General features: G+C 49.7%; 1 protein-coding gene and 1 long non-coding RNA gene across 6 annotated transcripts; both read left to right on the top strand.

Moving 5' to 3' along the window:
* On the top strand, positions 1-25,005 carry LOC149364282 (uncharacterized). The gene is made up of 13 exons (XM_089568662.1): positions 1-198; positions 833-1,049; positions 4,244-4,632; positions 6,664-6,889; positions 8,283-8,328; positions 10,296-10,415; positions 12,059-12,169; positions 13,574-13,651; positions 14,852-14,935; positions 19,404-19,584; positions 21,684-21,851; positions 23,372-23,506; positions 24,514-25,005. The coding sequence occupies exons 1-13, from the start codon at positions 1-3 to the stop codon at positions 24,643-24,645; spliced, it is 2,085 nt and encodes a 694-aa protein (XP_089424788.1). The 3' UTR covers positions 24,646-25,005.
* Positions 15,411-18,271, top strand: LOC149364283 (uncharacterized). Of its 5 annotated transcripts, none has more exons than XR_016289166.1 (5): positions 15,411-16,479; positions 16,919-17,107; positions 17,220-17,335; positions 17,509-17,673; positions 17,776-18,271. It is a non-coding gene; the product is annotated as an uncharacterized LOC149364283 (long non-coding RNA). The 5 variants fall into 5 exon arrangements; XR_016289164.1 differs by having other exon boundaries at positions 17,220-17,370; XR_016289165.1 differs by having other exon boundaries at positions 16,960-17,107; positions 17,220-17,673.

Raw genomic sequence — 25,005 nt, 5'->3', positions numbered from 1 at the left:
ATGGCCGACCCAATGTCACCCACCACAGCCGCAGTGCTAAGCTTAAGCTCAGTCGAAGCCACGCCCGAAAATAAAAGTCCAGGCGCGGGCCATGTCGACGCCAAGCAGCCTCAGGATTCTTCTGCAGGAGCTCCTCCTGCGGCCGCCAAGGAGGAAAAGTCGTCTGGAAAAGACCACTCTGGCTCCAATCTGAGCTTGGTGAGCACCTGTGCTCGGACCTGGCGCTAAAAGAGGCGCTTAATGACTGTACAGCACAAGGTAGCGAGTGATGGAAAGGAAGAGAGCAGGTCTAAACTAGAGGGCAAACGCTGTTAGCTGAAATTAGGAAGGAAACATGCTTCGACCAGGCAAGTTGTTTCGTTCGTGTTTTCCTAACGAACAGAGCGGATAACTAAGGAGGGAGCACCCAGCTGAGGGGGGCAAAAGCACTTAAGGTCATGTTGCTAGACCTAGACCGGGGGTGGAGTCAGCGGCTCATACTAGACTTCGGAATAGCTTCAAGTGCGATGAGGATGATGTTCATTCACAACACCAACGGGGCTTCAGCAAAGATCTCACAGTTTTCGCAAACGGACTTCTCAAGTACTTTCTATTGCCCTTATGTCGTATGTTGACGATATGGGCGGGAGCTCAGGGATGCTTTGAAGCTCTCGCCCTAGAGCCAACGACTGTCAACTAGCGTTTATAATTAATCAGCATTATCATGACATGTTAATATTTCTTGTGCTTCGAAACGCATACCCATTGTGCGTATTATTAAGCGCTCTACATGGTTATACGTGCCTGGCTTCATGATCATAAAATCGCATTTGCTTTGCCCCCTGCTCGACAGGGAAAAAAGCACAGGCACCACCACCACCACCGCCATCACAAAAAGCCCAAGGATTCAGCTGGCAAGGAGCAGCAGCCAGGCAATAGCGCTGAAGCGAACTTCTCGACCGAGAGCCAACATAGCCGTGCATCCAGAAGAAAGATCAAGCACGCTCGCATCAGGGCAATCCGAAAGCGCACGCAGAAGGGAACCACTACGACCGCATCCGCACCAAAAAGTGAGCGCTGCCGGCTGTAAAATCGGAGTGGTCTTAATTTGGCACTGCGATGGCTGCATCTAGCAAAGTGTTTGAGGACGCTAACTCAGTCATCGCCTTTCGTCGCATTTATAGCTTTTAATTCGTTAGCAATAGAAGAATTATCACAGAAAAAGAAGGCGTGGTCAGTCGCAAAATTCGCTTATCGGTCCAGACAGTGGTGACGTCACATGGCCAAGTGACATGTCCGAGCTCTGAATGGTCGAAAATGTGCGTAACGTCACGAGATCAAGTTGTACGGCCAGGGCAGGTGGAAGCTGGCAGGTGACTTGACTGAGCTCTGATTGGTCGCGGGTTGTGTGACGTCTGAGGGCCCGTTCACACTTGCGAGTCGCAGAGGTCGCGCGACCGTTTTTGTAGAAAAGCGACAGTCGCAAAGGGTCGCACTGGTCGAAACGCGACAGTCGCAGGACAGTCGCTCCCTGCTCGATTTTCCCGCCTAGCGACTGCGAGTCGCCAGCCGCTGAACCAATCAGCGAGCGAGCCAAACCTCTGGCAACGACACCCATGCATGACGACACCACTCGCGGGCCCGCCGGGCGACGTGCTGCGCTGCTCCCAGCTGGCTGCCATAATCGTTGCTGAGCTTAGCCGGTTTCATATCGATGCCGTAGCAGAGGGCGCTTCGGATCCTGGCCAGCGCTAGTAGTTAAGATGCTGCTTTCGTCACCGCTTTATTGTGGACCTCGTATCATTATAATATAAAAACATGCTCGACTTCCGCGACGCCTTCAGCAGCGGGGCTAGCCGACAACAGTTGAGCCGCATTGAGCAGCAGCAGCCAAGCGGCTATGGGAAGAAATTTGCTTGTGTCGCAGTTATCACTTCTACCAACAACTCGGTATTGGCCAGCGATCTTCAAAAATGATTAATTTTTTTACATTCCTCTACCCAAAGGCATTTGGCAGGCTTGGTATGAACGCGAACAAGCAATATTGGCGCATTTTTCTGACGCCGGCGGCCGGCATACTGCAGGCTGGTAGGCCGGCCCAGCAGAGAAGCGCGCCTTTGTCATCATGACGCTTGTACAACCGCGGTGCACATCAAAACCGTCACGATATCCTCATCTTCGCTCAGGTCGTTGTAATACATTGCGAATAGCAGTTCAGAGGACCGAGCGCGAGTACAGGAGGCGCGGCCAAAACAGACGAAACTCTCGAAAGCGCGTGAACAATGTCATTCCCGAGAGTTTTCGCTTCAAACGGGAATCTAACGGGAAGGCGACCCGCTGGTCGCGCTTGCAAGTGTGAACAACGGTGTTGTCGAGCTGCTGCCTGGTCGCAAGGGACTGCTGCCTTTGCGACTCGCAAGTGTGAATGGGCCCCGAGACGACGTAACATTGCAGAGTTTGGCGGTACGCTGGCATTTGGCAGGTACGCTGCTCACGTGGCATGGCCGAGAGCTGTGGTGGGTTCGGTGCCAGTTGGCAGCTGCGCTTAGTTATGTGCAGACGTGTATAGACAGCTTCGAGTACGAGGTTGAAATGGAGCCAGAATCAACACCGCGTGTGTCTGCTGAAGTGGAAAATTCCCGCAAGCGGAAGGCAGACCCCGGAATTATGTCACTGAAGGTGGGGTATCGGCGGCTGCGAAGGCAGTGAGAGAGCAGGCCCACGCGAAAGGAGTTGGCGGAGACCGGGGAGGGTGAAGTCGTTTGCAGTTGATTCCTTTCATAGTTCGGAGCAGGGCCAGAAGTCCGGGAGTGTCGTGTTTATTGCACTCTGTGTCTCGCGTCTGTCCGATAACAAAGTGCTAGCTGTGGCTGGAATAAACGAATCAAGGAAGCTAACCTGTAATAATGCATCTTCTCACGTCTACGTTCTGACTCCACATCAGAAAACTAGCTTTGGCTCCTAGATTGAGCCACGAAGGTTTACGAAGCCATTGAAGTTCCGTATTAAGGACCTAATCTTTCGGCAGCAGGCGATCGCACCTCTTCTCAAAAAATTGCCGACGATTGCGTTACTTCCTAATGCGAAATCTGAGCGCAGCTCATCAGCTGTTTCAGCTTTTCGATAGATTCAGGCAAAGAATTCGAGCAAGACATGTATGTACAATTACAGACAACTTATATTTCACACATATTCCTTCTTCAAGAAGCACTCCACTAACAGTTCTTGATTGTCGTGAAGGAAGCTTTGTGGACGGAGAAATAGATGGACATATGCTCGACTTGCTGCCCCAATGCCTGGTTCTCAAAGACGAGGTCAGCGCAAGTATTTCGCGAGGTTGTCACAGCTGTGGGAGCCGTTACGAGAGAGAGGAACGGGATGGTCTCCCACCTTCCTCCCTACCCGTAAGGCGCGGTTCAGGTGTCCGCCGAGATATGTGAGACAGATACTGCGCCATTTCCTCTCCTCAAAAACCAATTTACCAATTTATTTATGTTCTCCCCCATAAGTGGTAAGAAATTCCCGCTTGTCTTTATATCCGCATTAAAGTCCCCACCCACCCTGCCACCCTGGCAGGTGGCAGCGTTTCTGGCACAAAGTTGTCATTGACAAAGCATGCAGCGCACATCTGTCACTACCGCCGCATAGCTTAAAGCACGATTGAGGTGTCTACTCTTCCAAGAGGGCAGTTATGCGCCTTCCCTCTGGTTCAGGTGTCCACCGAGATGTGTGAGACAGATACTGCGCATTTCCTTTCCTCAAAAACCAATTTACAAATTTTACTCTCCGCTTTCCAAGCCCCCGCTCTAGGTTTCGCAGCTGTGGGAGACAGATACTGCGCATTTACTTTCCTAAAAAAAAAAATACCGAAGACACTTTGGAAATTCTAAAGTGCGCTTGGCCTTGTGGTCAACCCACTGCCGCTTCCCTGAACCTCTTGGCGCGGAATCATTGGGCCGCTTCGGAGCCATGCGTCTACTCGACTGCAACGACACGCCTGACGAAGGAGCGGCGGTGTAGCTGCCACCGCCGACGCGCGCGCGCTCGTTCTACCGCTACTGTGTGACGTCATGGTTGCTGTGCACAACCGCGCCCCCCCCCCCCCCCCCCCCCCCAACTGGCGCGCCGGTTGCTAAGGAGGGGAGAAGGTTGCGCTTTTACTTTCTCCTTTCCAAGCTCCCGCGAAACGAATGCAGAAACGGATGCCTAAGAGCTGCGCTCCAAAACAAAATTTACTGTCTCTCTCCCGATCGGTGTGGCGCAGGCGTTTTGGTGATGAGCCCTGACGCCGGGGCGATGAGCCCCGCCATCGAGGCGATGAGTCCCACCACCGGAGTGCTGAGCCCCACCAGCCCGGACGGCGCTACTTCTCCTGCCGTGGCGCCGAAAGCGGCAGCCATGGAACCTGCAGCTGCAGCAGCGCCAGCGGCGATCGCCCGACCGCCATCGCCCGAGAGCGTGCTGCAGGCTGGCCAGGCAGACACCACCCTGCGACGGCCCTCCATCCTGAAGCAGCCGGTCAGGGACTCCAGTCCGATTAAAAACGTCGGCAGTGGTGGTGGCCCCGACCCCAGTGGGCCCAGGATCCTGAGGCGGCGCTCGACCGTGGACTTCAGTCCCGTCGTGCTGATGGGCGCCATTTCGCCACAGGTGGTGGGTTTCGACTGAGAGAAGGATGAAAAGGAAAAGCGCACGGGCTTGCCGACTGGCTCAAGCCGAGCCACCACCGCTGCCACATGCAGATAGGAGAGAGTTTAAAGATAAGAGGAAAGAGAAAGAGAGTAAAGACGCGCGTCGCAACAACCGCGTCCGCCGGAGCGGACGCTGGCTGAAAAAAACAGATAAACGGCCGTAGCCCGAAGGTTGCAACCCCCTTTCCATCTCGCCACAGGCACGCCGCTGTTGTTGTTGTTGTGACTGAGAGAAGGATGAAAAGGAAATTGCACGGGCCTGCCTACTGGCTCGAGACAAGCCACCACCGCTGCCACTTGCAGATAGAGGACTGCGTTCGCCGGAGCGGACGCTGCTGAAAAAACAGATAAGCGGCCGAAGCCGCGCTCGCCGAAGCGAGAACAGATCAGGCACGCCGCCATGTGTATTAATACGGGCTCGGGCTGCGCCGCCACCTGCGCACTCTTGTGCTATGTTGCGGAATTAACGACGTGTAATGAAACGAAGGATTTGGCTTTCGCTTGGGACCAGAATAATTTGGAGACGTTGAAAGAACATTATTCCTTTCAAAATAATTTTAAAGCACTATGAACACAAATTTAGCGGCATGTTTTAATGCGGCTTTGTGAACGAAAAATTATGGGCATGGCTCTGGCAGGAGGTCCCCAGAGAGCAGTCTAGGAGGCAGGTGAACTACATAGGTCACGTAAGCTTGCGGCGTCATAAGTCTGCTCACCGAGGTAGGTGGCAGTTAATGATTGGTCGCTCAGGAAGGGCAACTTGAGCCGCACAAGGCCAACCGCTGGGAGCGCCTGCCATCGCAGGGCAGGGACGCATCGCTTAACCGCTGTACCACTGCGCCAGGAGGGGTATGAGGATTCCCAGGGATCTAGAATGCAAAGTACAGAATGACCTTCTGCATATAAGGGAATTAACTTATTACGTTATCTCGTCATACCCTTAAGGCGGAGAGGCAGACCTCTCCTGTATTCATTAGTCTCTCTCCTTCCTCCTCCTTAAGCCGGATCTTAAGTGTCTCCTCCAATTTTTTCTGCTCTGTAATGCTGCATAAGACATTCCCATACAGGAATCACGACGTGTTATTTGAGAGCGACCGCTAAATAACTTACAATTTAATTTCTTCACCTATACTGTTCCTGTTTCATCAGCCGAGCGATGGCTGGATCGTTGAAGGGGTGTTTAGGTCACGTGAGGCACAAAAACTGCAATGTCATCGCTGACACATACTTTCAGTTTACTGCAACTCTTCAGCCAGCCTTCTTCAAGAGCTGTAATGAAAACAAACGACGTGGTATCGTCATCAAATACACAAACTGTGTCTGTGTTTGGTGCATAAGAACTGCTACAGACGTCATTTTATAAATATGCAGTGCGGGAAAGCCAATTCATCTATTTTTGAAATGCGTATCTTTAACGTTCGACTTTCCAAACACATAGCCGATTACGAAAATTTAGAACACTGCTCACCTTCGATGTCGACGGCGATCAATTTCGTAATACAACCTTGCCCCTAAAATAAAAAGCTTAACAATTATTTATGTTAATTAGTCGTTTAATTATTCATCCATATGAGTAGATATTTCAAGTAACACTTGTTGCTGGGCTAGTTGGTGCATTATTCTTCGTACAAAAGTTAGCGCAAAACACGACACTCACAAGAAAGGTGATGTCGCCCGCTGGAAGCGCGTTGTCCTGTCCACCTTTCTTGTGAGTGTCGTGTTTTGCGCTAACTTTTGTACGAAGAATGAGTAGATAATGTCCGTCTTGCATTACAATTCTTTTCAACAGGTCGCACCGGCACATCTTTCACAGTTTTTAAATAAAAACCTGTAAAGATTAAAAAGAAATGACAGGACCAGTTAGCACTGGTTAACGCGGTATTCGGCGGCAGCTGAGGTATTCGTACTTTACGATATGTGGTGATTGAGAATATGAGAGCGACCTCACATTTGTATAATTCTGTTGAGTCAGCGATTCGCCATCTCCCTCTAGCCGGAGCTGATGTCGCCCGGAGGAGCACCCGATAGCGCCGGCGGTTCAGCCCGCACCGGCAGCACGGTCCCGTCGTCGGAGGTGCGGACGCCTATGGGGCAGGTCGATGGTGGGGCGGCAAAGTCGTCGGCGCAAATGCCCTCCGCGATGCGCAAGCAGTCCCCGGCGTCTCTCAAGCACAGCAATGCCTCCTCCGGCACCTCCTTCACCGGCCCCCAAGGCTCGGGTGAGAGGCTCTGCTTGTCAGCAGTCTTCCTCGATGCGGCCCCCATTTTGTAGCGAGAGCTACACTACGCCAGCTCTTCGAGCCTTCAGCGTGGCACCCCTTGAGCTCCGCGTGCGGCGCCGTGGCCTTGGGCTGGTTGGGGGGCGGAGCAGCTTCTGCTGCCGGCGGCGCGGCGCGCCGGCGAAACCGAGCTGCAACAGCTGTGCGCATGCACGTGTCGAGGGGGGGGGGGGGGGGGGGGAGTGGAGAGGGGGAGAGGTGTCGCAGCTGTGTAAGTAGGCGGCTCGGCGGAGCTCCCGCGTCACTCCAGGTTTAACCAGAGCTAAACCACAGCCAATATTTTAGGTACACAGTTCCTTAAAGCTCACTTATCACCAGCTGGGACAGGCTGCAAAACGCACGTAGACAACGCATGCACTTCGGGCTATGCTGCGGTGCAAAATTCCCTTCGGCGAACGTTCGAAACATGAAATAAATAGGATAGCATGCTCAAGCGCTCTGGTGGGGACATACTTGCAATGAACGTATTTGGAAGCAAATTTTTTCTCATTGCAACTAAAAAAACGGCCAGTCTGTCGACGACTGCTGGACGAACTGCTACGGGAACGTATTAGTCTTTTAGCATACCGGAAACATACACCAGCTGACAGGACGCCTCCTGCGCACGCGCAATAGCATGAATGAGGCCAGGCAGGGACACCGCGCGTGCGCAGCCGTTGTCCGTCTACGTCTGCGATATGCTAAAAGCTCTATTAGAGAGATTTAGTACACCGGAGACGTACTAGCGGAAACGTGTGCCTGTTTTACGTACGCTTGTAGCGCACGCCCATTGGTCGCACTTGACCATGCCCTGCCACTGCGCAAGCGCAGCTCCCGTCCGTAAAACCGGTATACGTCTCGGTTAGTACGACTCCGGTATGCTAAATCTCTCTATTAGAGTAGTAAATTAGTAGTATTAGAACAATATCAAAGCAGTAACTATCTCTACCAGAGAGATTTAAAATACCGTAGACCTATACTGGTTACCGGACACCTCCTGCGCATGCGCAGTGGCATTGTTGGGGTCAGGGGGGGGGGGGGCACTGCGCGTGTGCAGGAGGGGTCTGGCAAACCAGTATACGTCTCTGCTAGTATACGTCTCCCGTATGGGCTCTTTCGTTGGGAGTCACCCTGCAGCAGTCCCGTACCTCCCCTGTGCGCCTCCCGAGCATGTGTCGCCTGGCTTCGGTCTCCGCGCTGTGCCATCGTCCTTACTCCCACCTCTTACTCCACCGCTTGCGCGAGTCCTCTTGTACTACCTTGCGCGCGCTAATCCTTCAGACAGAATAAGAGACGCTGTTTTCAAAGTTGTACGTCACTCATTTCTTTGTAATGGTATTTTTCTTTCCGACAGATACCAGTGGCCGTACGGCGACCGACACTCAGATGAAGCGTGACATGTAAGTATCGCTCGATATACCAATTTGTCTATTTGTTGCGTGAGCGGAGCATCCCTTTGTATACATGAGGATCCATAGCGCACAGGTGACGCTTGACTCTTTCTTCTTGAATTATCCTACAGGCAGGTGTGCATAATAAATGGCCTCACCACGCCTACCATCACAATCGTCATCTTTCCTGTCTTATCCTTTGCAGGACGCAAGTAATCGTACTCTTTGGTGTTGGTGGTGGTGAAAACATTTATCTAATCATAGAGAGAGGTGTTGGGGGTCGTGACCTGAAGGGTCACGCCCTTAAAACCACTAGGTGGGATGCCTAGTCAGGCACACCATTGGCGTTTGCCGCAGCCCGGGCGCGCTGCGTTAAGGCCCTTTGGGCCTCGAGGGTGCAGCAACCGGACAGGGTCGCCTCCCAGTCCTCTCGGGTGGGGCTCAGGATAGGGGGTAGGGATGGGTTCTGCTGGCAGGCCCACACCATGTGGTAGGTGTCAGACACCTCCCCACAGTGTGAGCACCGCCCGTCGAATTTAGGATCGAAATGCTGTAGAATTGCCGGGCACAACATCGTGTTGGTGAGCAGGCGCAGTAGTACCCGCTCGTTGACCTTCCCCAGCCCTTTGCATGGAGTGGGAAGTGTTTGGTGCGTGGATTTGTAATAATCGCATATTTCCTTAAAAGTGTAAAGCGGATTGAAATGGAAGTCCTGGTCGGCGTCGGGTCCCGTGGGAAATGCCCGGAGAGAGAGCGCGCGGGCGGCGGCGTCGGCTGCCTCATTTCCGTGGACGCGTTGGTGACCTGGAGCCCAAACGATAGATCGGTGCGCGGGATCCGAGTCTCGGCTACAATTTTGGTAAATGCGATAAGCTAGGGGAGTAACCCACCCTTGCGCGACGTTTCGACAAGCCCCTCGTGAGGCTGCCAAAGCGATGGCAACCTCTTCTGCGTGAATTGCTGACTGGGCCTTGAAAGTAAGGGCGTCTACCGTTTTACCCTCGTGGACGACCGCGGCCGTGTACCATCCCCTGGAGTCCGGGCCGAACGCGTCTACGTAGAAGACTCCTGGTTTGCTCCGAAAATGGCGGTCCAAGGCTTCCGCCCGCGCCAGGCGCCTGCCATTATGATCCTCTTTGGACATATTGGTAGGGAGAGGCCGCACGTGGAGGGCGCGTCTCCAGTGTACGGGAAGGCGGCATCTCTCCTCTGTGTGCTGGATGTGAAGTCGGGCTAAAAGGCGGCGACCGACAGCATCAGTATTCGCTTAGTCTTGAATATCCTTCGCTCATCCTAGGCCTTTTCGAGTAATCTGTCTTTTTCATCAGTTCCTCTTTAACCACTGCGACCGCCAATTTGTCCACCTTATGTTCCATTAACATGAATTCGGAACAGCACCCAGCAAGACCGCTAAGCCTAGCAGCCCATAGCGCTTCAATGGCAGCCACTCAGTCATTATCTTTCTTTCTTACGTTACGGATGATGTCAACGGGTGATTTTTGAATGTTCAAAGCCGTGCGCCACATGGTGACAGGCACGGAAACTAGAAGCTCTTGTCTCGAATTCCTGGCAGTGATGCTACTCAACAGTAGCGGGTGGGGCTCTAGCCCCACCCGCTACTGTTTCCTCATCTATGATACTACGTCTTGCAACAAAAGTTGGCAGTGGCTTAGCTCTGCTATGCCAAGATATACGTAGCGTAAGCAGTGACGTCAGGTGGCTCTGCGCCGGCGGCAGCAGCGGCAGCGGCGAGGCGCGCCGGCTGTGCGCAATGACGTCACTCGCTCCTCGCGCATGCGTAGTATGGTCGACGGATGACACCTTACTTCGAACACTATGGCTACCCGTAGCGTGTTCCTTGAACATAGGTATAGGCAATGCTTCTATTGCTTAAAACGCTAGTTTAGCGAGGTTCTGGGCGACACCTCTCATTCATACGGGTCCGCCAACATGTTTCTTGCCTTATGTTTTTGCAGAGCGCACCAATCCCTGCGCACAGCGTGCCTGCTCACCTGTTCGCTGGTGACGATGTCTGCGAGCGCATCCAGCATGATCACCGGCGCGGCCAGGGAAGCGCTTGTTACGAACTTCATCGTGTAAGTGCACCTCCGCATAGAGCCTCAGCCACATTTTTGGCGCCTTTGTTCACGCTGGCAGTCGCTAACAGAAGCGCCACACAACGGATTCGCACGTTTAACGGGGGCATTTGGCGCGTGCTCATCTACTATTTAACGAATAAGCCACAGCGATGAATTCCGCGAAGAATGGAATGGAGAGGTACAATAATGTAGCAAAAGAAAGAAACCAGAGTGACCCTGTAACGACAGTCGTGCGAAAAGCGCGTAACCTCTTAAAAGTGCGAAAGACGAAAACTTATCTTTGCTTTTTTTTTTTTTTTTTTTACTGCGTGATACACAGCTCTTCGACAACCGTAAAGGCGGGCGTGATATGCACCAGCGCGTCGCGGAATATTTATCTTTACAAAGTTTCAACTCGGTAATGTCAGTTTCTGCTGGTTTCGGTTCCCGGCAGCGAGGAGTGGCGTGTGACGTAATTCATAGACTAGCAGGCTGGTAAGCTAATACTCAATAGTTAACCTCATAGCTATTACTGTTGATCTCCTCATTTATTGAGATGCGTGTAGCCCACCGTATGTAATATCTATATCAGATTTTAGCATTTCGAAAACGTACTTACCCTCGGCACTACATTTCGCCGACATCACGCCAAAATACATGTGCTTTCAAGAAGCTTGCAGGCAAAGCAACCTCTCCACTGCACGTAACTCGTCGATATAGCCAAAATTTTAGGTCACAGTGGGGAGGGTAACCGCATTTTCGAAATTCTAAAAATTGATATGGATATCACTCGCGGTGAGCTACACGCCTCTAAATAAAGAGCCTTACAGTAATAGCTAGAAAGTTAACTATTCAATATTAGTTAACCAGCCTGCTAGTAAGCATGTCTTAGCTGTATTCTGATGTGCTACACCGCTGTCAATGCTATGCCGAAAAAAGCATTCTTCTAACTCAAAAAACCCGTTTTTAAAATTTGCCGGTGAAACACCCCTTTATAGGTCTTCTTACCGTAGCGTCGGCCAACTTCACTGAGGCACCTCTTCACCGGGATTTCCATTGTTCATTTGCTTGTTTTGTTTAGAGTGGACAAAAGAAAAAGGAAACTTTATTTATTTAGCCACGCCGCGGTGGCTCAGTAGTTACGGCGCTCGGCTGCTGACCCGAAAGACGCGGGTTTGATACCGGCCACGGTGGCCGAATTTCGATGGAGGCGAAATTCTAGAGGCCCGTGTGCTGTGCGATGTCAGTGCACGTTAAAGAACTCCAGGTGGTCCAAATTCCCGGAGCCCTTCACTACGGCGTCCCTCATAGCCTGAGTTGCTTTGGGACGTTAAACCCCCAAACCAAACCTTTATTTATTTATTAATACCTCAAAGGTCCCGATGTGGGACCTTTTGACATCTTTGGGATCTTTGAACAACTGTGTTTCCGCGCTAACGCGAAAGGTTCAAAAGAGTGCCGACTTGTCCAAAGTGAATCTCTAGCTCAGCATTAGTACGCCCTCTGTCTGTTGCGCAGAGTAACATCTGGGCGGTAAGTGACATTGCAGTAGTGTTAGCAGAAATGGGGTGAGAGAGTGCGCGGGAGTGTGTTCTTCGCTGTCATTCCACGGTCAGCATAATGTGAACTGTGTGTGGGCCGATCTCTCTCTCCCGTCGCAGCAAGAGGGGCCTCCGGGGGTTGGTGGCATGGCTGGCCCTGGTGACACCCGCCTCCATGCTGTGCGCGGTGTCTTGCATTGCTCCGCTCTACTTCCTCTACCTGAGCGGACGGTACGCGCGCGCATACTGCGTTCACTTTCCGCGTAAACAAGAAGAAAGCCCCGTGAGCTTGTGGCTCGGCCAGAAGTAGCCGGACCTTACCTCTATATGGGAGACCACAGTGCATTTTCCGCCATTTCTGATAATAAAGCGAGTTTAATTCTGCGATTTTTATCACTCGCGTGTTCAGGCTGTCGCGAACATGATGCCCCGCTGGTGTTGAAGCGCCAAAGAATGGTTTGACAGCATGAGCTGTGAGTCAGGCATGTCCCCCTGATCTCAAGGTCTTCGTTGGCATGAAATTACGTGCTCACAAAGCAAGGTCACATGATCAATTTGCATTCGCTGAAACTAACTGGCCAAGTCAGTGGCCAATGGGACCCACTGAACTATCAAATGAACCCCTGAACACTAACTACTTTTCTTCCTCATCTCACTTACACGTGGAGCTGACGTTAAAACTAGTCTCAAATCACGCAACCTCTCAAACTATCTTCAGCGTGGTTAAAGTGAGAACCTGTATCAGCCGACAACGCTGCAGATGTCATAAAAAAAAACCAAAAAAACTGACGTATGGTCATGCGAACTTATGCGGCGAAAGAGCTTTTGCCGTTCGCTTTACATTGGTCGCCTCCTCACTGTGTCTTTGCATTTCATTTCGCCGTCACTTCTGGTTCCGCTGGCTGCGTGGACTTTTTTTAGGATGGCAGTGGGTTCGGAGGTAGAGGGGTGGAAGTGGGTGAAGAGTGCAGATGTGTGTGGGTGGTCTCCCATTGGCTTACGGTGGGTGTATGACTATGGAGGATGTAAGTGGGTGATGGGTGGAACTTTTAAAAGGTGAAAGCTTCACTCCTTTGCTGTCGTCACATACCGACGCTGGCATTTTGCGGTAATGCCCTACTATCAGTATCGCAGTAAAAAGGCGTGCGGTTCGTGATCCGCTATGAATGCAGGTGAACTCGATGGAAGTGTTAGCGGACGACTGCGGAACGTCACTACAATTCAGCGGAATTTACTTTAGCGTTCATTGTGAGCTGCAACGTGTAAGATTTAGTGGCTCAGTTCTTCTGGACGAGTTCTGTAGTAGTGAGGGTGGTGATGGTGGAAGTAGTAGTGGAAGTAGTAGTTGTGGTGGCGGTTTGTTATACGAGCACAATGAAAAAAAGTAATAAATTGAATTGCGCTGGCTGTGGTAACTGCTATCTACTAATGCACCCGATCTGCGGCCGGCGGTAATAAATGGGGCAAGGAGATGATAGGTAGGGGAAATACAGATAGGAGCGAACTGCGAGGTAAGCTCTTGCCTCGCAAATCAGCAGGCCTTTTGCCTAGGCGTCAATAGAGCAGTCTTACACAGCAATAATGACTCGGTAATTGTGACGGTCGGGTGGGCTGCATGTCGCGGATTCGTTTCAGCAAACGGCCGACGGCTGACGAAATGGAGGAAGTCTGCGCCACGGCTGCCACCCGGCTAGGCAAACTGGGACCCATCAGGTACGCGCCTGCGTATACCAATCAGCACAGCGGATGTTCAGTCGTTTATTAATTTAGCTCGATTAGCGGCCCTAGGCTACACATTGAAATTCCACTTGAACGAATTTTAGGACTTGAAGAAAATATTCACTTAAGTAAAAGTTCATTCAATTGAAATGAGCGCCTAGTCGCTTATTTTAATAAACCGAAGTAAATAACGGTATTCAGACGTTTCCTGAAAGCATACACTTCATACTACTAAAAACTCCTTGCATGTATTGCGTACCTGGTGCTTTTGATAAAATGCAGTTTTTTCTATTTAAATTTCGTATCCAGGTTACCTACTTTGTAAACCTGGCGAATTTCTCGACACTTTTGTGCTACTTTTTTTTTTTGGAGCAAACGTCTGCTGGGTGACAAAATTTTCAACTTGTATAGGCAATTCATTGCGCACTTCCTAAAATTACGCGTTCTTGCTCGAGTTCTTCCCGACAGCTTGGCAAATGCGCTGTAGCCGATACGTTCAGCCACTCAGTATAGTGGCAAGATGCGCGGCCGTAGCTAACCTAAAGCAGATATGTCACCCTGCAGTTTCAAAGGGGACTATGGTGCTGGCAAGCATTGCCAAGAGTATTGTTTCAGAATAGCATTGTCCGAGGTTTCGCGGACGAAAACTGCCGCATGTCTGAAAAATGATGCAGTGCTACCCGGAAGCGGTACACACTGCGTCGTTAATTATTGCGTGCGTACAGATCGTATGAACAGCCGTACGTAATAGACGTTTTTTTAGCATACCGAAGATGTGTTAGCGGATACGTATACCGGTTTACCGGACGCCTCCTCCGCACGCGCAGCCGGCGTCCGGTAAACCGGTACACGTCTCTAGTACGTCTCCGGCATGTTAAAAACGTCTAACGTCTAATGCTTCAGCAGAGCGTAGTTATTCGTACGTTTGTTTGTTGAACTGAAAGTTGCGCAATTGCGCTGCATATAACTAAGTTTCGTTTAGCAATTTCGCAAAAGTTTGTTGCACTCGAAAATTTCTTCAAGCGACGTCCGTTCAAGTGGCATTTAACTCTTCCTTGTGCCTTGGGCTCCGTATTACATCATTCTGTTTTTTTAGATGTCCACTGTGATTGAGATAAGTGGCTTACTCCGCGCCCTTCTGCTAAGTGTGTTTTTCTGAACGCTTTAACATTGCTGCCTTTTCGTTTCCTCTAGAAACAACGACCTCTTGATTGCGTGGGGAATCGTGAGCTACGTCGCCTACGTGGTCCTCAGCGCAATTTTCGGGTTCAGTGCAAGGTGAGAAACGATGTGCTTCGCTGGATACTATTGCAGCCTCTGGGGACTCCACGTGGCAGCGCGAGTGATCACTTCACTATTCTTCACGGCTCACAGCGCTGCTGTCCACTCTCTCTGATATCAAATGTGCCCCTTAATGGCTCGATATATGCAGCAGGTATCACATATAATAGCACAGGAGCCGTTATTTTGCACACTAGCTATATTTCGCGAACTGCTCGTTCGTGACCTCAAGAGGGCTTGAAGCTTCAACAGAAGAATGCTGCAGCCATTTAAAGTTGATTTGTCAAGGCGTAGACGCATAAATATGGTCCATGTATATTGGTCAATGTTTGCCTAAAATATGTGGCCTTCAGTCATGAGTTAAATCCAAAGTCTTTGTTTTTTGTCCATAATTCTTGACAGTTTACAGAATATTAATGTTGTTTTCTTCTCAACGTTTGGTTGGCGTGGTAGGGCACTCCCACGAAACACAAAACGTCTTACGAACGTCTCAGAACAGCTTCAAATGACTACAAACGTCTTGCGCTGTGTTCAAACGTCTCATAGATGTCGACAAGAAGAAGTTTCCTCTGCGACGTTTCTTAAACATCTGCAGTCAGACGTTTGCTGTGAAACTTCTGTGAAACATCTGTAGTCAGATGTTTTTCTAGACTTGTTTCTAACACGTGGAACTTGAGACCACGTCAAGGAGATGCGCCAGTAATCAGCAGAGAGTTGCCACCGTGGATTAAACATGCTGTAAATCACGGCACATAAATTAGATGGTTCGCCTGCTTGACGTTTCGAAGAGCAGGCGCGCCGGTGCAAAGACCGCTCTTTGTATTCGAACACAGAAAGCGCGTTTTCTCCTACGGAGCCCGAATCACGTTCCACATCGAGTGCAGCTAACCCGCCACTCGTAAGGCTGGATTTAGGTAACATATAATTGCCCTGAAAGCCGACGCGAGTGAAAAAATTTGCTTCATGTTGCGAACGCCTCTGTTACGCCTCGGCGAGCTGGCGGCAGCATGCGGATTGACATGCGCAGCGCACGCTGCCTTCGCCGCCTTCCCGCCGCCTTCGCCGGGCTCGCTCGCGCGGTTTATCGCGCAGATCACCCGCGCGCTATCTTTTCGTGGCGGCGTATCTTGGAGCCAATCTTTCTTGAGTCACGCCGCAGCTTGCTGCTTGGTGTCGCTCCGCACGGTGGCGATGCAGGATAGTTTGCCAAAGTGGTTTTAGCCGTTTAAAGCAGAAAAAAATCTTAGTGGAAGCTGCAAGTGCTTAGTTTTACATGAAAGTATTAGATTCAATTTGTTTTTTGGTTCTTTGATGATTTGTTTATTTTTACGTTTAGAAATTTAGTACTTCATTTGGTCATTTGGCGTTGCAGAGGCTAGCGATAGCTACGCGCGCGAAGCGGATGCTGTGCACGTTGTAGTACGTTTCGCTGCGCACTTTTTTCCGCGCTGGTTGGCACTTCACGCCGCTGCAGTTTGCATTTTCCTCTTTTTCTGCGGTATCGTTTACTACCTGAGATGTGAGCCTCGTTTTCCGGAAAAGTAAGTAACCTTCCATATCTCTTCTGTGGTGAAAGTGTCGGCTTTGCCGGCTAAGCCACTAACGCGCCTGATTGAACCTTTGGTTTACAAATCACAAAACAGTATCAGCCAGTGTTTTACATACCAAAGTGCAGCGTTGAATGTATTAAAACAGGGCATTTGCATGTATTTGAGCTTTTGTTAAGTGGATACAACTAGGCTGCTATCGCATGCGAGTTGCTTTCTTTACCAAGGCGATGACAAGGTGAACGGTATTCTTGCCAAGGACTCTCATCTGGCCACCTGTGTGCTCCAATTCTCCTTGCTGTGATTGCCGTCAGTGAAACTCGCGTTAAAAAGGCTTTGGTTATCTTAACTGCGTCAAGATTTTATTTCATTGCGATTGAGAGCCCCGGCACGAAGGTAGTTTACTCAGTGGTGCTGCTCTGTATGTGTGCAGGCTGTTTTGACAGTGCAGTGAAGTACTACGGCTCTTTGCAGGCATGGCAGCTTTTATTTTTCGGAAAACCATTGCACCGTGCACAGCTGGCGTTGTCCCTACTTCACTGTGTACATTTCGTTTTGGGTACAGGCTGTTCAACAGTGGTTTTCAGAGGACCTCCTTGCCTGCTCAACTTCTCAAGTTTTGGTAAGCACACTTTGCAGCTGACACCCTTTCTTTCACTTCATGATTTCTTGTATAGGTCTAGGCTCATTGCTAATGTTCATTCCACAAGCCCCATTATTTGTTTGTCCTTTAGAACTCCAACTGTTGGCCGGAGGAGCAAGGACCTGGTCTAGTTTCACGCAAATTAATCGCAGCACCTTGTACCTGGTTGTTCAGACGACTTGGCCTGGAGATTGTTTCAGTTCTGAGGTGGGAACCTGGACTAATGCTTCTTGTGCAGTGGTGTAAGTAATCTCTTGCAGTGGTGTAAGCAATCTCTTGCCCACTGTTTGAGCTTCATCGTACAGATTAGAAAGGGCTTCTTTGGCAATGCAGTGTTAGAAACCTTATACACACTCACTTTTATTTGTCTTATCTTTCAGATGTGCCCTGTGTGGCTGTCAAGTTAAGGTCCAAGATTTAACACATCTCTGGTGTTTACTGAAGTGATGCAGGCATTACCAGGACAGCAGCATCTCTGCTATGTTTTCATGCGACGGTGCAAAATGTCAAACATCAACCACTTTTGATTCAGCCACATCTTGCAGGTAAGAGAAAGCCTGTTTGCAAGAAGCCGCTTAGGAAGTTCTATGAGTACAGTATGCATCACAGTAAGGCAGTGCACTTGCTATTGACTGCTTGGCTTTCAGTGTCCATGCACGCTGTTTGGATTTTGCTTCTGTTAAAGGCCTCCACAGTGATTGACTTCTTGAGTTTATGGTGAGCCGTAGCACTCTGCTGAAATGCCGCTTGCAGTGACATCATATGCATCTATGTTTTTAATTAGCTTATTTTATTGCCTGTGCTGTCACTCCTTGCCATTTCCTGGTCTTATTTGCTTCCGACTCCTCATTGGCCATTCTACATGCACCTGACTGACTGTGCTTTTGGTTACTCTAATATTTTTCACTCCTGCAGGCTGCTGAACAGAGCTGGATTTGACTTCCCCTTGTTACCGTCTAGTTGGCATCCTCCTTGCAAGAAAAGCGATTTTTGGAACACCTAGCGAGCTCTTCAGTGTCATCCACATCCCGCCATCCAAGTGCTTACCGCTCCATGGCTTCTAGCATTAATTTCCTGGTCCCTTTCTTTTTTTGTGTGGGTGTATGCACTGGATTCAATAAAGAGTAACGCAGTGACTGAAAAGTGTGCTAGCACATACATTTATGGCTCATTACTACAGCCATACATCCCTTGTAATGTGGGCTCATTGAGTTCATTTTTGAGTTCATTTTTCATTTTCAGTTCATTTTGAGTTCATTTTTGAGTGGTGTATACCAGAAAAATGAACTATAACATTTTTAAAGCTTTAGAGGGTTTAAAGGCAGCACTAAAATCAGTCTTGAAATGCGTAAAATAATACAGGCACCCATTTCGGAAAAAAAGGAACGTCTAAAAAAATTCTAGAAAAGTTCTACCTCAGAAGTTTTCTAGCCGTATACAAGCGTAGCGTTAGCAGAGCTAATAGAGGGCTAGTAAACGTCTAAGTCTAAAAAACTGCTTAGGTGAAACTTCTTCTAGATGTCAAGCTTTTTTTTCCGAGACTTTTTTTAGACGTCTATTAGCGCTTTTTGTGTTTCGTGGGCTGTCGGTTGAGGACCCCTTTCTACACCTACTGCGATCTGACGAAATCTGCTTGAGATCTTTCGCTACTTACTCGATGAGGCCCACAGACTTCCTATAGTGGGGTATGGAAATTCGAGCCTGTTACTGATCTCGGTGTTCCATCGCCCCACGTTGGGCGCCAAAGAGGAGGCAACAGTAGTTGGACAGCTGCCAGCAGTTAGCTTGGTGCTCTCAACGGGTAGAAGTGGTCCCCAAAAGGAGCTTCTTTCCGTCTCACTAAGCTCGTCTTGGCAGTAACGAATCCCTCCCTGTAAGGTCGCACCTAGGGTACACCTACGGTCGCAATTAAACGCTTCGAACCTAGAAGCTGTCGGTCCACGGTGCTTCGATCGCCATTTCGTGTACACTTCAATAGTGACTTGGCTGGAAATCTTCCGTGAAAATAAAACTCCAAGAGTCATAGGAAATAAGTGTTAAATAACATATCTGCAAGCACAGTGGAGTGGCCGAATTCGCTAATCGCTAGTTAACACAAAAACTACGGCTCCGTGACCACCTGTTGTCATACTCTTGGATAATATTTTAACAGCTGAACTTAATTAAGAGTCATGAATTCAGAATTAAAATGATCGAACTGTGCGTTTTCTGCACGGCCCGTTTATGTCCGAACAATTGCCCCCTGGCGCCATGCTTATGCTGTCCTTGCGTGCAGCAAGAACATGGTGCCGTACCTGAGCTTCCTGCTGGTGGTCTGCAGCGCAATGCCGGAGTCCACGACGCGGTTCTGGGACTTGAACAGGCGCATGCTCGTCTGGGCGACGGTGTCGCGGGACCTGCCCTGGGCGGTGGTCATCGTCAACAGCACCGTGCAGCTGGCCACCCGCATAGTGGAGGTATATAAGCGTCGTGGCAGGCACTGCTTGCACGCACGTACAGAGGGCAAAATGCATGTCTAGAACGGCCGAACTGCGTGCTCCGGGCCGCTCGGAGCTACGTGCGCGACATCTAGCGATATAACGCCTGGTTCGAGACGACAGGGTGTGGGCATGCATGGCCAAACTGATAGCGCTGCCTGTCTTTTCGGGGCTCGCAGGCGGCCGTGGCTTTACCTCCTGCTTTTGTCGCTTGTAGCGCTGATTTTCGCTACCGTATGCGAAGGAACATACGCGGCAGAGCGCATACCACTGGCTTTTTTTTTACTTTCTTTTTGTGCACTTGCACATTTCTGGCGAGGAGCAATTCACCGCATCACATACGCGCCGGTGTACTGCATCGTCATCGCGGCTACGAGCTTTAGATAAGGGAGCGAGGTTTGGAATTTTGCGTTTCGGCAAATGCCAAAATAGGCATGTGATTATTGAAAGCATACTGGGGCCTCAGGTGAGGTGGCTGTAGTCGCACAAAAAGAAAGTAAAAAAAAAAAGCCAGTAGTGTGCGCTCTGCCACACATGTCCTTTCGCAGACGGTAGCGCAAATCAGCGCTACAAGCGACAAAAGCAGGAGGTAAAGCCGCGGCCGCCTGCGAGCCCCGAGAAGACAGGCAGCGCTATCAGTTTGGCCACGCATGCCCACACTTCGTCGTCTCGAACCAGGCGTCATATCGCTAGATGTCGCGCACGTAGCTCCGAGCGGCCCGGAGCACGCAGTTCGGCCGTTCTAGACATGCATTTTGCCCTCTGTACACTATCACGCAGGGTCATCGCTTGAACCTTGACGGAATAACGCTCGAGGCATAAAATCCCCGATAACACCGTGGGCTGTCCCGCGCAAAACAGACGAGAGACAAAAGTAGAAGACGTCACCGAAGGGGTCTAGAATTTCGATGGAGGTGAAATTCCAGAGGCCCGTGTATTGTGCGATGTCAGTGCACATTAACGAACTGCTGGGGGTCGAAATAAACCTTCACTACGGCGTCCCCATAGCCTGAGTCGCTTTGGGACGTTAAACGCCCATAAACCAAACTAGTCTGTCTTTAGTCCGTTTCTCGTTGTACCACCCACAGCTATCCAACTCGACCAGCTTTCCATACTTCTACGGATTATTACGATTTGTCATTCGACTCTTATTCCTTGTCACTTAGGATCGCGCGTCCCCGCACCATCGAATGCAATGGAGTCGTCTGTGACAATGACTTAAGGCGAAAAAAATTAAAAGAATTAAAAGAAAACCATCACATTACTCCAGATTTAAATCTGAGGAGGCGGCCGGGTCCTCCCGGCAAACCAAACGGGCACATAATCGTTTGACATATGTCGATCCTCGTGTGCAAATCGAAGTGAACATAATTACCAGCTTTCACACGGACTGTGCATGGCTATGCAGCAATATACACGAGAAAGAGAAGGGGATGGGGCAGGTTGACAATAGAAATGTTTGACTGCAATGCAAGGAACTGCAGAAGCAGACGGGTCTCGTGACCAAAGTTTTCAGCGCTTGTCTTGTACAAAGTCCACAGGCAAACTTATCGGCATTTAAGGAGTTAGCTTTAAGCTAAGACTTGACGAGCACTTGACGCAGAGACGTTCAGACGCTCGCGAGTGCTGTCATATCGTGCAATGGGTTCGTGTAACGCTTACAGTGAACAGTTCAGGCTCAAATTGCGTTCACAGAACATTACTATAACGTACAGTCTTTGTCAAAAGTAATCAGGCTGCATGGTTTGCTTCTAGCTTCTATAGTGGAGCCCTTGTGGCTTTCCTAAAGATCAAAAGGTGTTGGAAAGTAAGCAGACCCCCAGTCCTTAATTTTAACGAACATTCCGGCTTCAGGAATGTTGTAAGGGCTTCACTGTACGAGCTAGAAGCAAACCATGCAGCCTGGTTACTTTTGACAAAGTCTGTACATCGGTTACTTCAGTCAGTACGTTGATAACGCCAGCGCGGCATTGTTTTGATCCTTAAAGAACCACAGTGAATGCGCAGTGTCATTTCCTGAGTGGATGGATATGTAGCTTCCTTATCGGCGGGGGTTGTATCTTGACGGCTTCGTTCAGAGCACCAACCTGCTGGAGAGCGGCTTCGACACGCTGGGCGTCGACTTCTGGACGCAAAACTCGCCTCTTGTCAACCAGATACTGCTGGGCGCCATCGGCAGTGTGCTCGCCGAGATCACCGACAACAAGGCGCTCAACATCGACCTCATGCCGATCGTGCTCAGGATAGTGAGTGTCCGGCTTCGCTACGCGATGGCGCTAAGTCTGTCACGATGACAACTCATTCGTCTAGGGTTGATAGAGGGCGTTATTTATAAGTGTGTCAGTGGTTCGAGTAGATAGTATTTCAGATAAATGGCTCGGAGACGGTGCTGGTGTACAGACACGCGTCGCTCAGGGCGTCTCGTAAAATGTTCCTCTAGGCTAAACCACTAGTTTGCTGACACTCAAATTTCGCACACAGTTGGAATTTGGTGGCAATTTTAGGCTTATGCTATGGTTAGGTGGAGAACTTGCTTGATTCAGTCAGAATTAACCGCAAGTACAACTCTTATGCAGCGATGCCAGGTAAAAAAAAAAGACGCTTTCGATACAGTGGGGCCGGCCGCCGAGGGGGTTGTGGAACGCACTTTGTGGTTATAAACTTTTCCTGTGCAAGCGTTGCGTTGTGTGCGTTCAGATAGAGCCGTTATTCCTCTCTGGAAGCAGTCAGAAGATTCTACCGTTTCGACTACATTGCGATTTCGCAAGAAAATCAAACAAGGTTTGCGCATTGCCGTCAGAAAACCGCCACGCGTGATAAGAAATCTGACATTAGAGTCGATGTTGAATGTTTCAACGTTTACCACATTTTTAATGCGCATTGATTTTGCTTAGTGTCCTGCGTGGTAGGATGGCTCAGAAATGGTGAATTCTTTTGCGACATAAACATTGTATATCAAAATATTTTAATTTTTTAGATTCCTGAAGTTTCGTTATATATTTATTTATTAGAGATACTATCAGTCCGGTCTGGACCAAGATAGGAGTGCCACAAGGGTAGTACAGATTACAAAGGCGGAACATAACAAACAAAAAACAAGCACCATCCAGTCGGTGCCCAGTTTTAACAATTCAAAAAATGCCGCCGCAGTGGCTTAGTGGCTATGGTGTTCGGCTGCTGGCCCGAAAGAGGCGGGTTCGATCCCGGCCGCGGCGGCTGAATTTCTTTGGAGGAGAAATTCGAGGCCCGTGTACTGTGCGATGTCAGTACACGTTAAAGAACTCCAGGTGGTCGAAATTTCCGGAGCCCTCCACGCGTCTCTCATAGCCTTAGTCGCTTTGGGACGTTAAACCCCAGAAAACCAAACCAAACCATTTCAAAAAATGGAACTGACCTGTACGCAACAAACAAACATGCGCAAAAGTCTCGCTGCAACGAAACAGAAAACAATGCGAAGAGACCATGCCCAACACAAATGCAAAGCGCATTATATCAGGCGCTATACCAACAAATCATGAACTCCAGCAGAGAACACATCCATACCCGATGCGAGCACCACATTCTCTGCCAGTCTGCTCCATTCTCTCGCTGTTATGAGTTAATTTCACATCATTTCGCCATGTGCAGGGACTACCTGATGGGCCATAGTTTTCTTTTTTTTTTTCATTACCCTACCTCTGCTCCCACTCGCGTGATTTGGAGAGTGGGACCGTGCGGTGGTCCAGGGACCCAAGGGGGGGTCAACACACTCCTCTTACCATCGCAGGCCAAGCTTACGGAGGTGGACCCGTCGCGGTACATCGTACCAGCGGCGCTGGGCGCCTGTACCAACATGATCCTGCCCATCCACTTGCCCATGATCGTGGTCCACGAGGTTGTGGACGTGCCCATGGTACAGCTGGTGAGCACCAGAGGGAGCTATAGTTGAGCCTCTTACCCGTTTGTTACTGTGTGCCAGCCGATACCTGCTGTAGCAGCCTATAGGAGACGAGAAGCAGCTGGGTCAGCGTTGACCTGTAGCTGGAACTTTTATCGAAGGAGCGCCAATTACATTCCTGTGGTATTCCTTGCACGTGAGACCTGTGCCGCAGTAAATAAATTCGATTGCAAGTCACAGCGTCAGTCCCGTCTGCTTCTCCTCTTTTAACTCGTCTTCAGTGTGCTACTGCAGGTATAATGAGTGTGCATACCACCTTGCCCAACTTTCGTAATTATTGCGTGCGAACACAATTAACAGCTCAGTTCAGAGAAAGAGCCTGCGAGTATTCGAGTTCTTGAATGCGAATTTTAATGTTTGTTCATTGGTATAAGATTCGAAAGTTCTGTATTCTGAATCTTTGAATAACTTATGGTCAGGCATTTATGCAGTTAAATTTTGTCTCCTTTTCTTGGTGGCGCTAATGTGGAGCTCATCAGGCTTGAACCATCAGCATGGTGTGAAGAGCTAGGAACACATCCATGCAGGTATTTTTAGACTATTGACCTCCACTTCGGCGTCCCTGGGAACGGGACCTTCAGTCGTTCTCTACACTTGCATAGAGCCAATTGCAGTCTTTTTTGTTTTTTTTTTCTGGTCCTAACAATAGCCGTGTGCAGCTTTCACTTGTTGCCCACATGGCATTACGTGGAGTAGGAGGCCAGAGTCTATTACTCTGGCTAACCTCTACATCATACCCCACACTTAAGGCCTCTCTCTCTTATCTCTCTCTCCACATAAACACGGCAGCACCCGCCATTGTGGCTGGATCACTGGCTATGCTGTTCTGAAACTGGTCACATGATCGCGCTGTACACTATTCTACTTCCATACTGCATAAAGTGTAACTCTCAGTCTTAAGCAAGCTGTGAAAACATTACTTCCAGCGTTTTACGCTGTGTTCTTTTTTCCTCGTGGACCGTTCCCTGCAGGTGCTGATTGCCACGCTGGCAAAAGCTGTTATCATACTGACGTCGGTGTTCTCCGTGAACACCTACGGCGACTACCTCCTCGACTGGGCCTCGCCTCCGGGGAACATCACCGCCGTCGGCTACACGGGATGACGTCACTCGACGAAGCGACGTTTGCGCAAGACCGCTGTCGTCTCGACGGAGAGGCTTTGAACGCTGTTTTCTCTTAGCGTGAGGACAGTTTCAGTTTACGTGCACTTTTTCTTTTTTATCATTATAGTTACCCATTCATCGACGATATATGCACTTTTTTTTTTATTTAGAAAAGACAATGTGCGTAGTTTGAGCACCCGCGCGATATTCTTTAAGTTAACAAACTGTTAAAATTACCCCTATGAAATCATACCACCGAAATACGACTATCGCGTAAACTTGACTGCACAATACCTGTGCGAGACCGTTGAAACATTTTATACCAGGTGTTCCATATTATTTTCATGCTTCGTAGAATGG

Source organism: Amblyomma mixtum, chromosome 2, assembly GCF_055824585.1.
Source record: "Amblyomma mixtum isolate Tamu chromosome 2, ASM5582458v1, whole genome shotgun sequence".
In the NCBI taxonomy this organism is placed as follows: Eukaryota; Metazoa; Arthropoda; class Arachnida; order Ixodida; family Ixodidae; genus Amblyomma; species Amblyomma mixtum.
This window is presented reverse-complemented; position numbering and strand designations above follow the sequence as displayed.

Coding starts and splice junctions, on each gene's coding strand:
- LOC149364282 (XM_089568662.1), top strand. CDS start 1: ATGGCCGACCCAATGTCACCCACCACAGCCGCAGTGCTAAGCTTAAGC. Junction 4,633..6,663: donor GCGCCATTTCGCCACAGGTG/GTGGGTTTCGAC, acceptor ATCTCCCTCTAG/CCGGAGCTGATGTCGCCCGG. Junction 8,329..10,295: donor ACTCAGATGAAGCGTGACAT/GTAAGTATCGCT, acceptor ATGTTTTTGCAG/AGCGCACCAATCCCTGCGCA.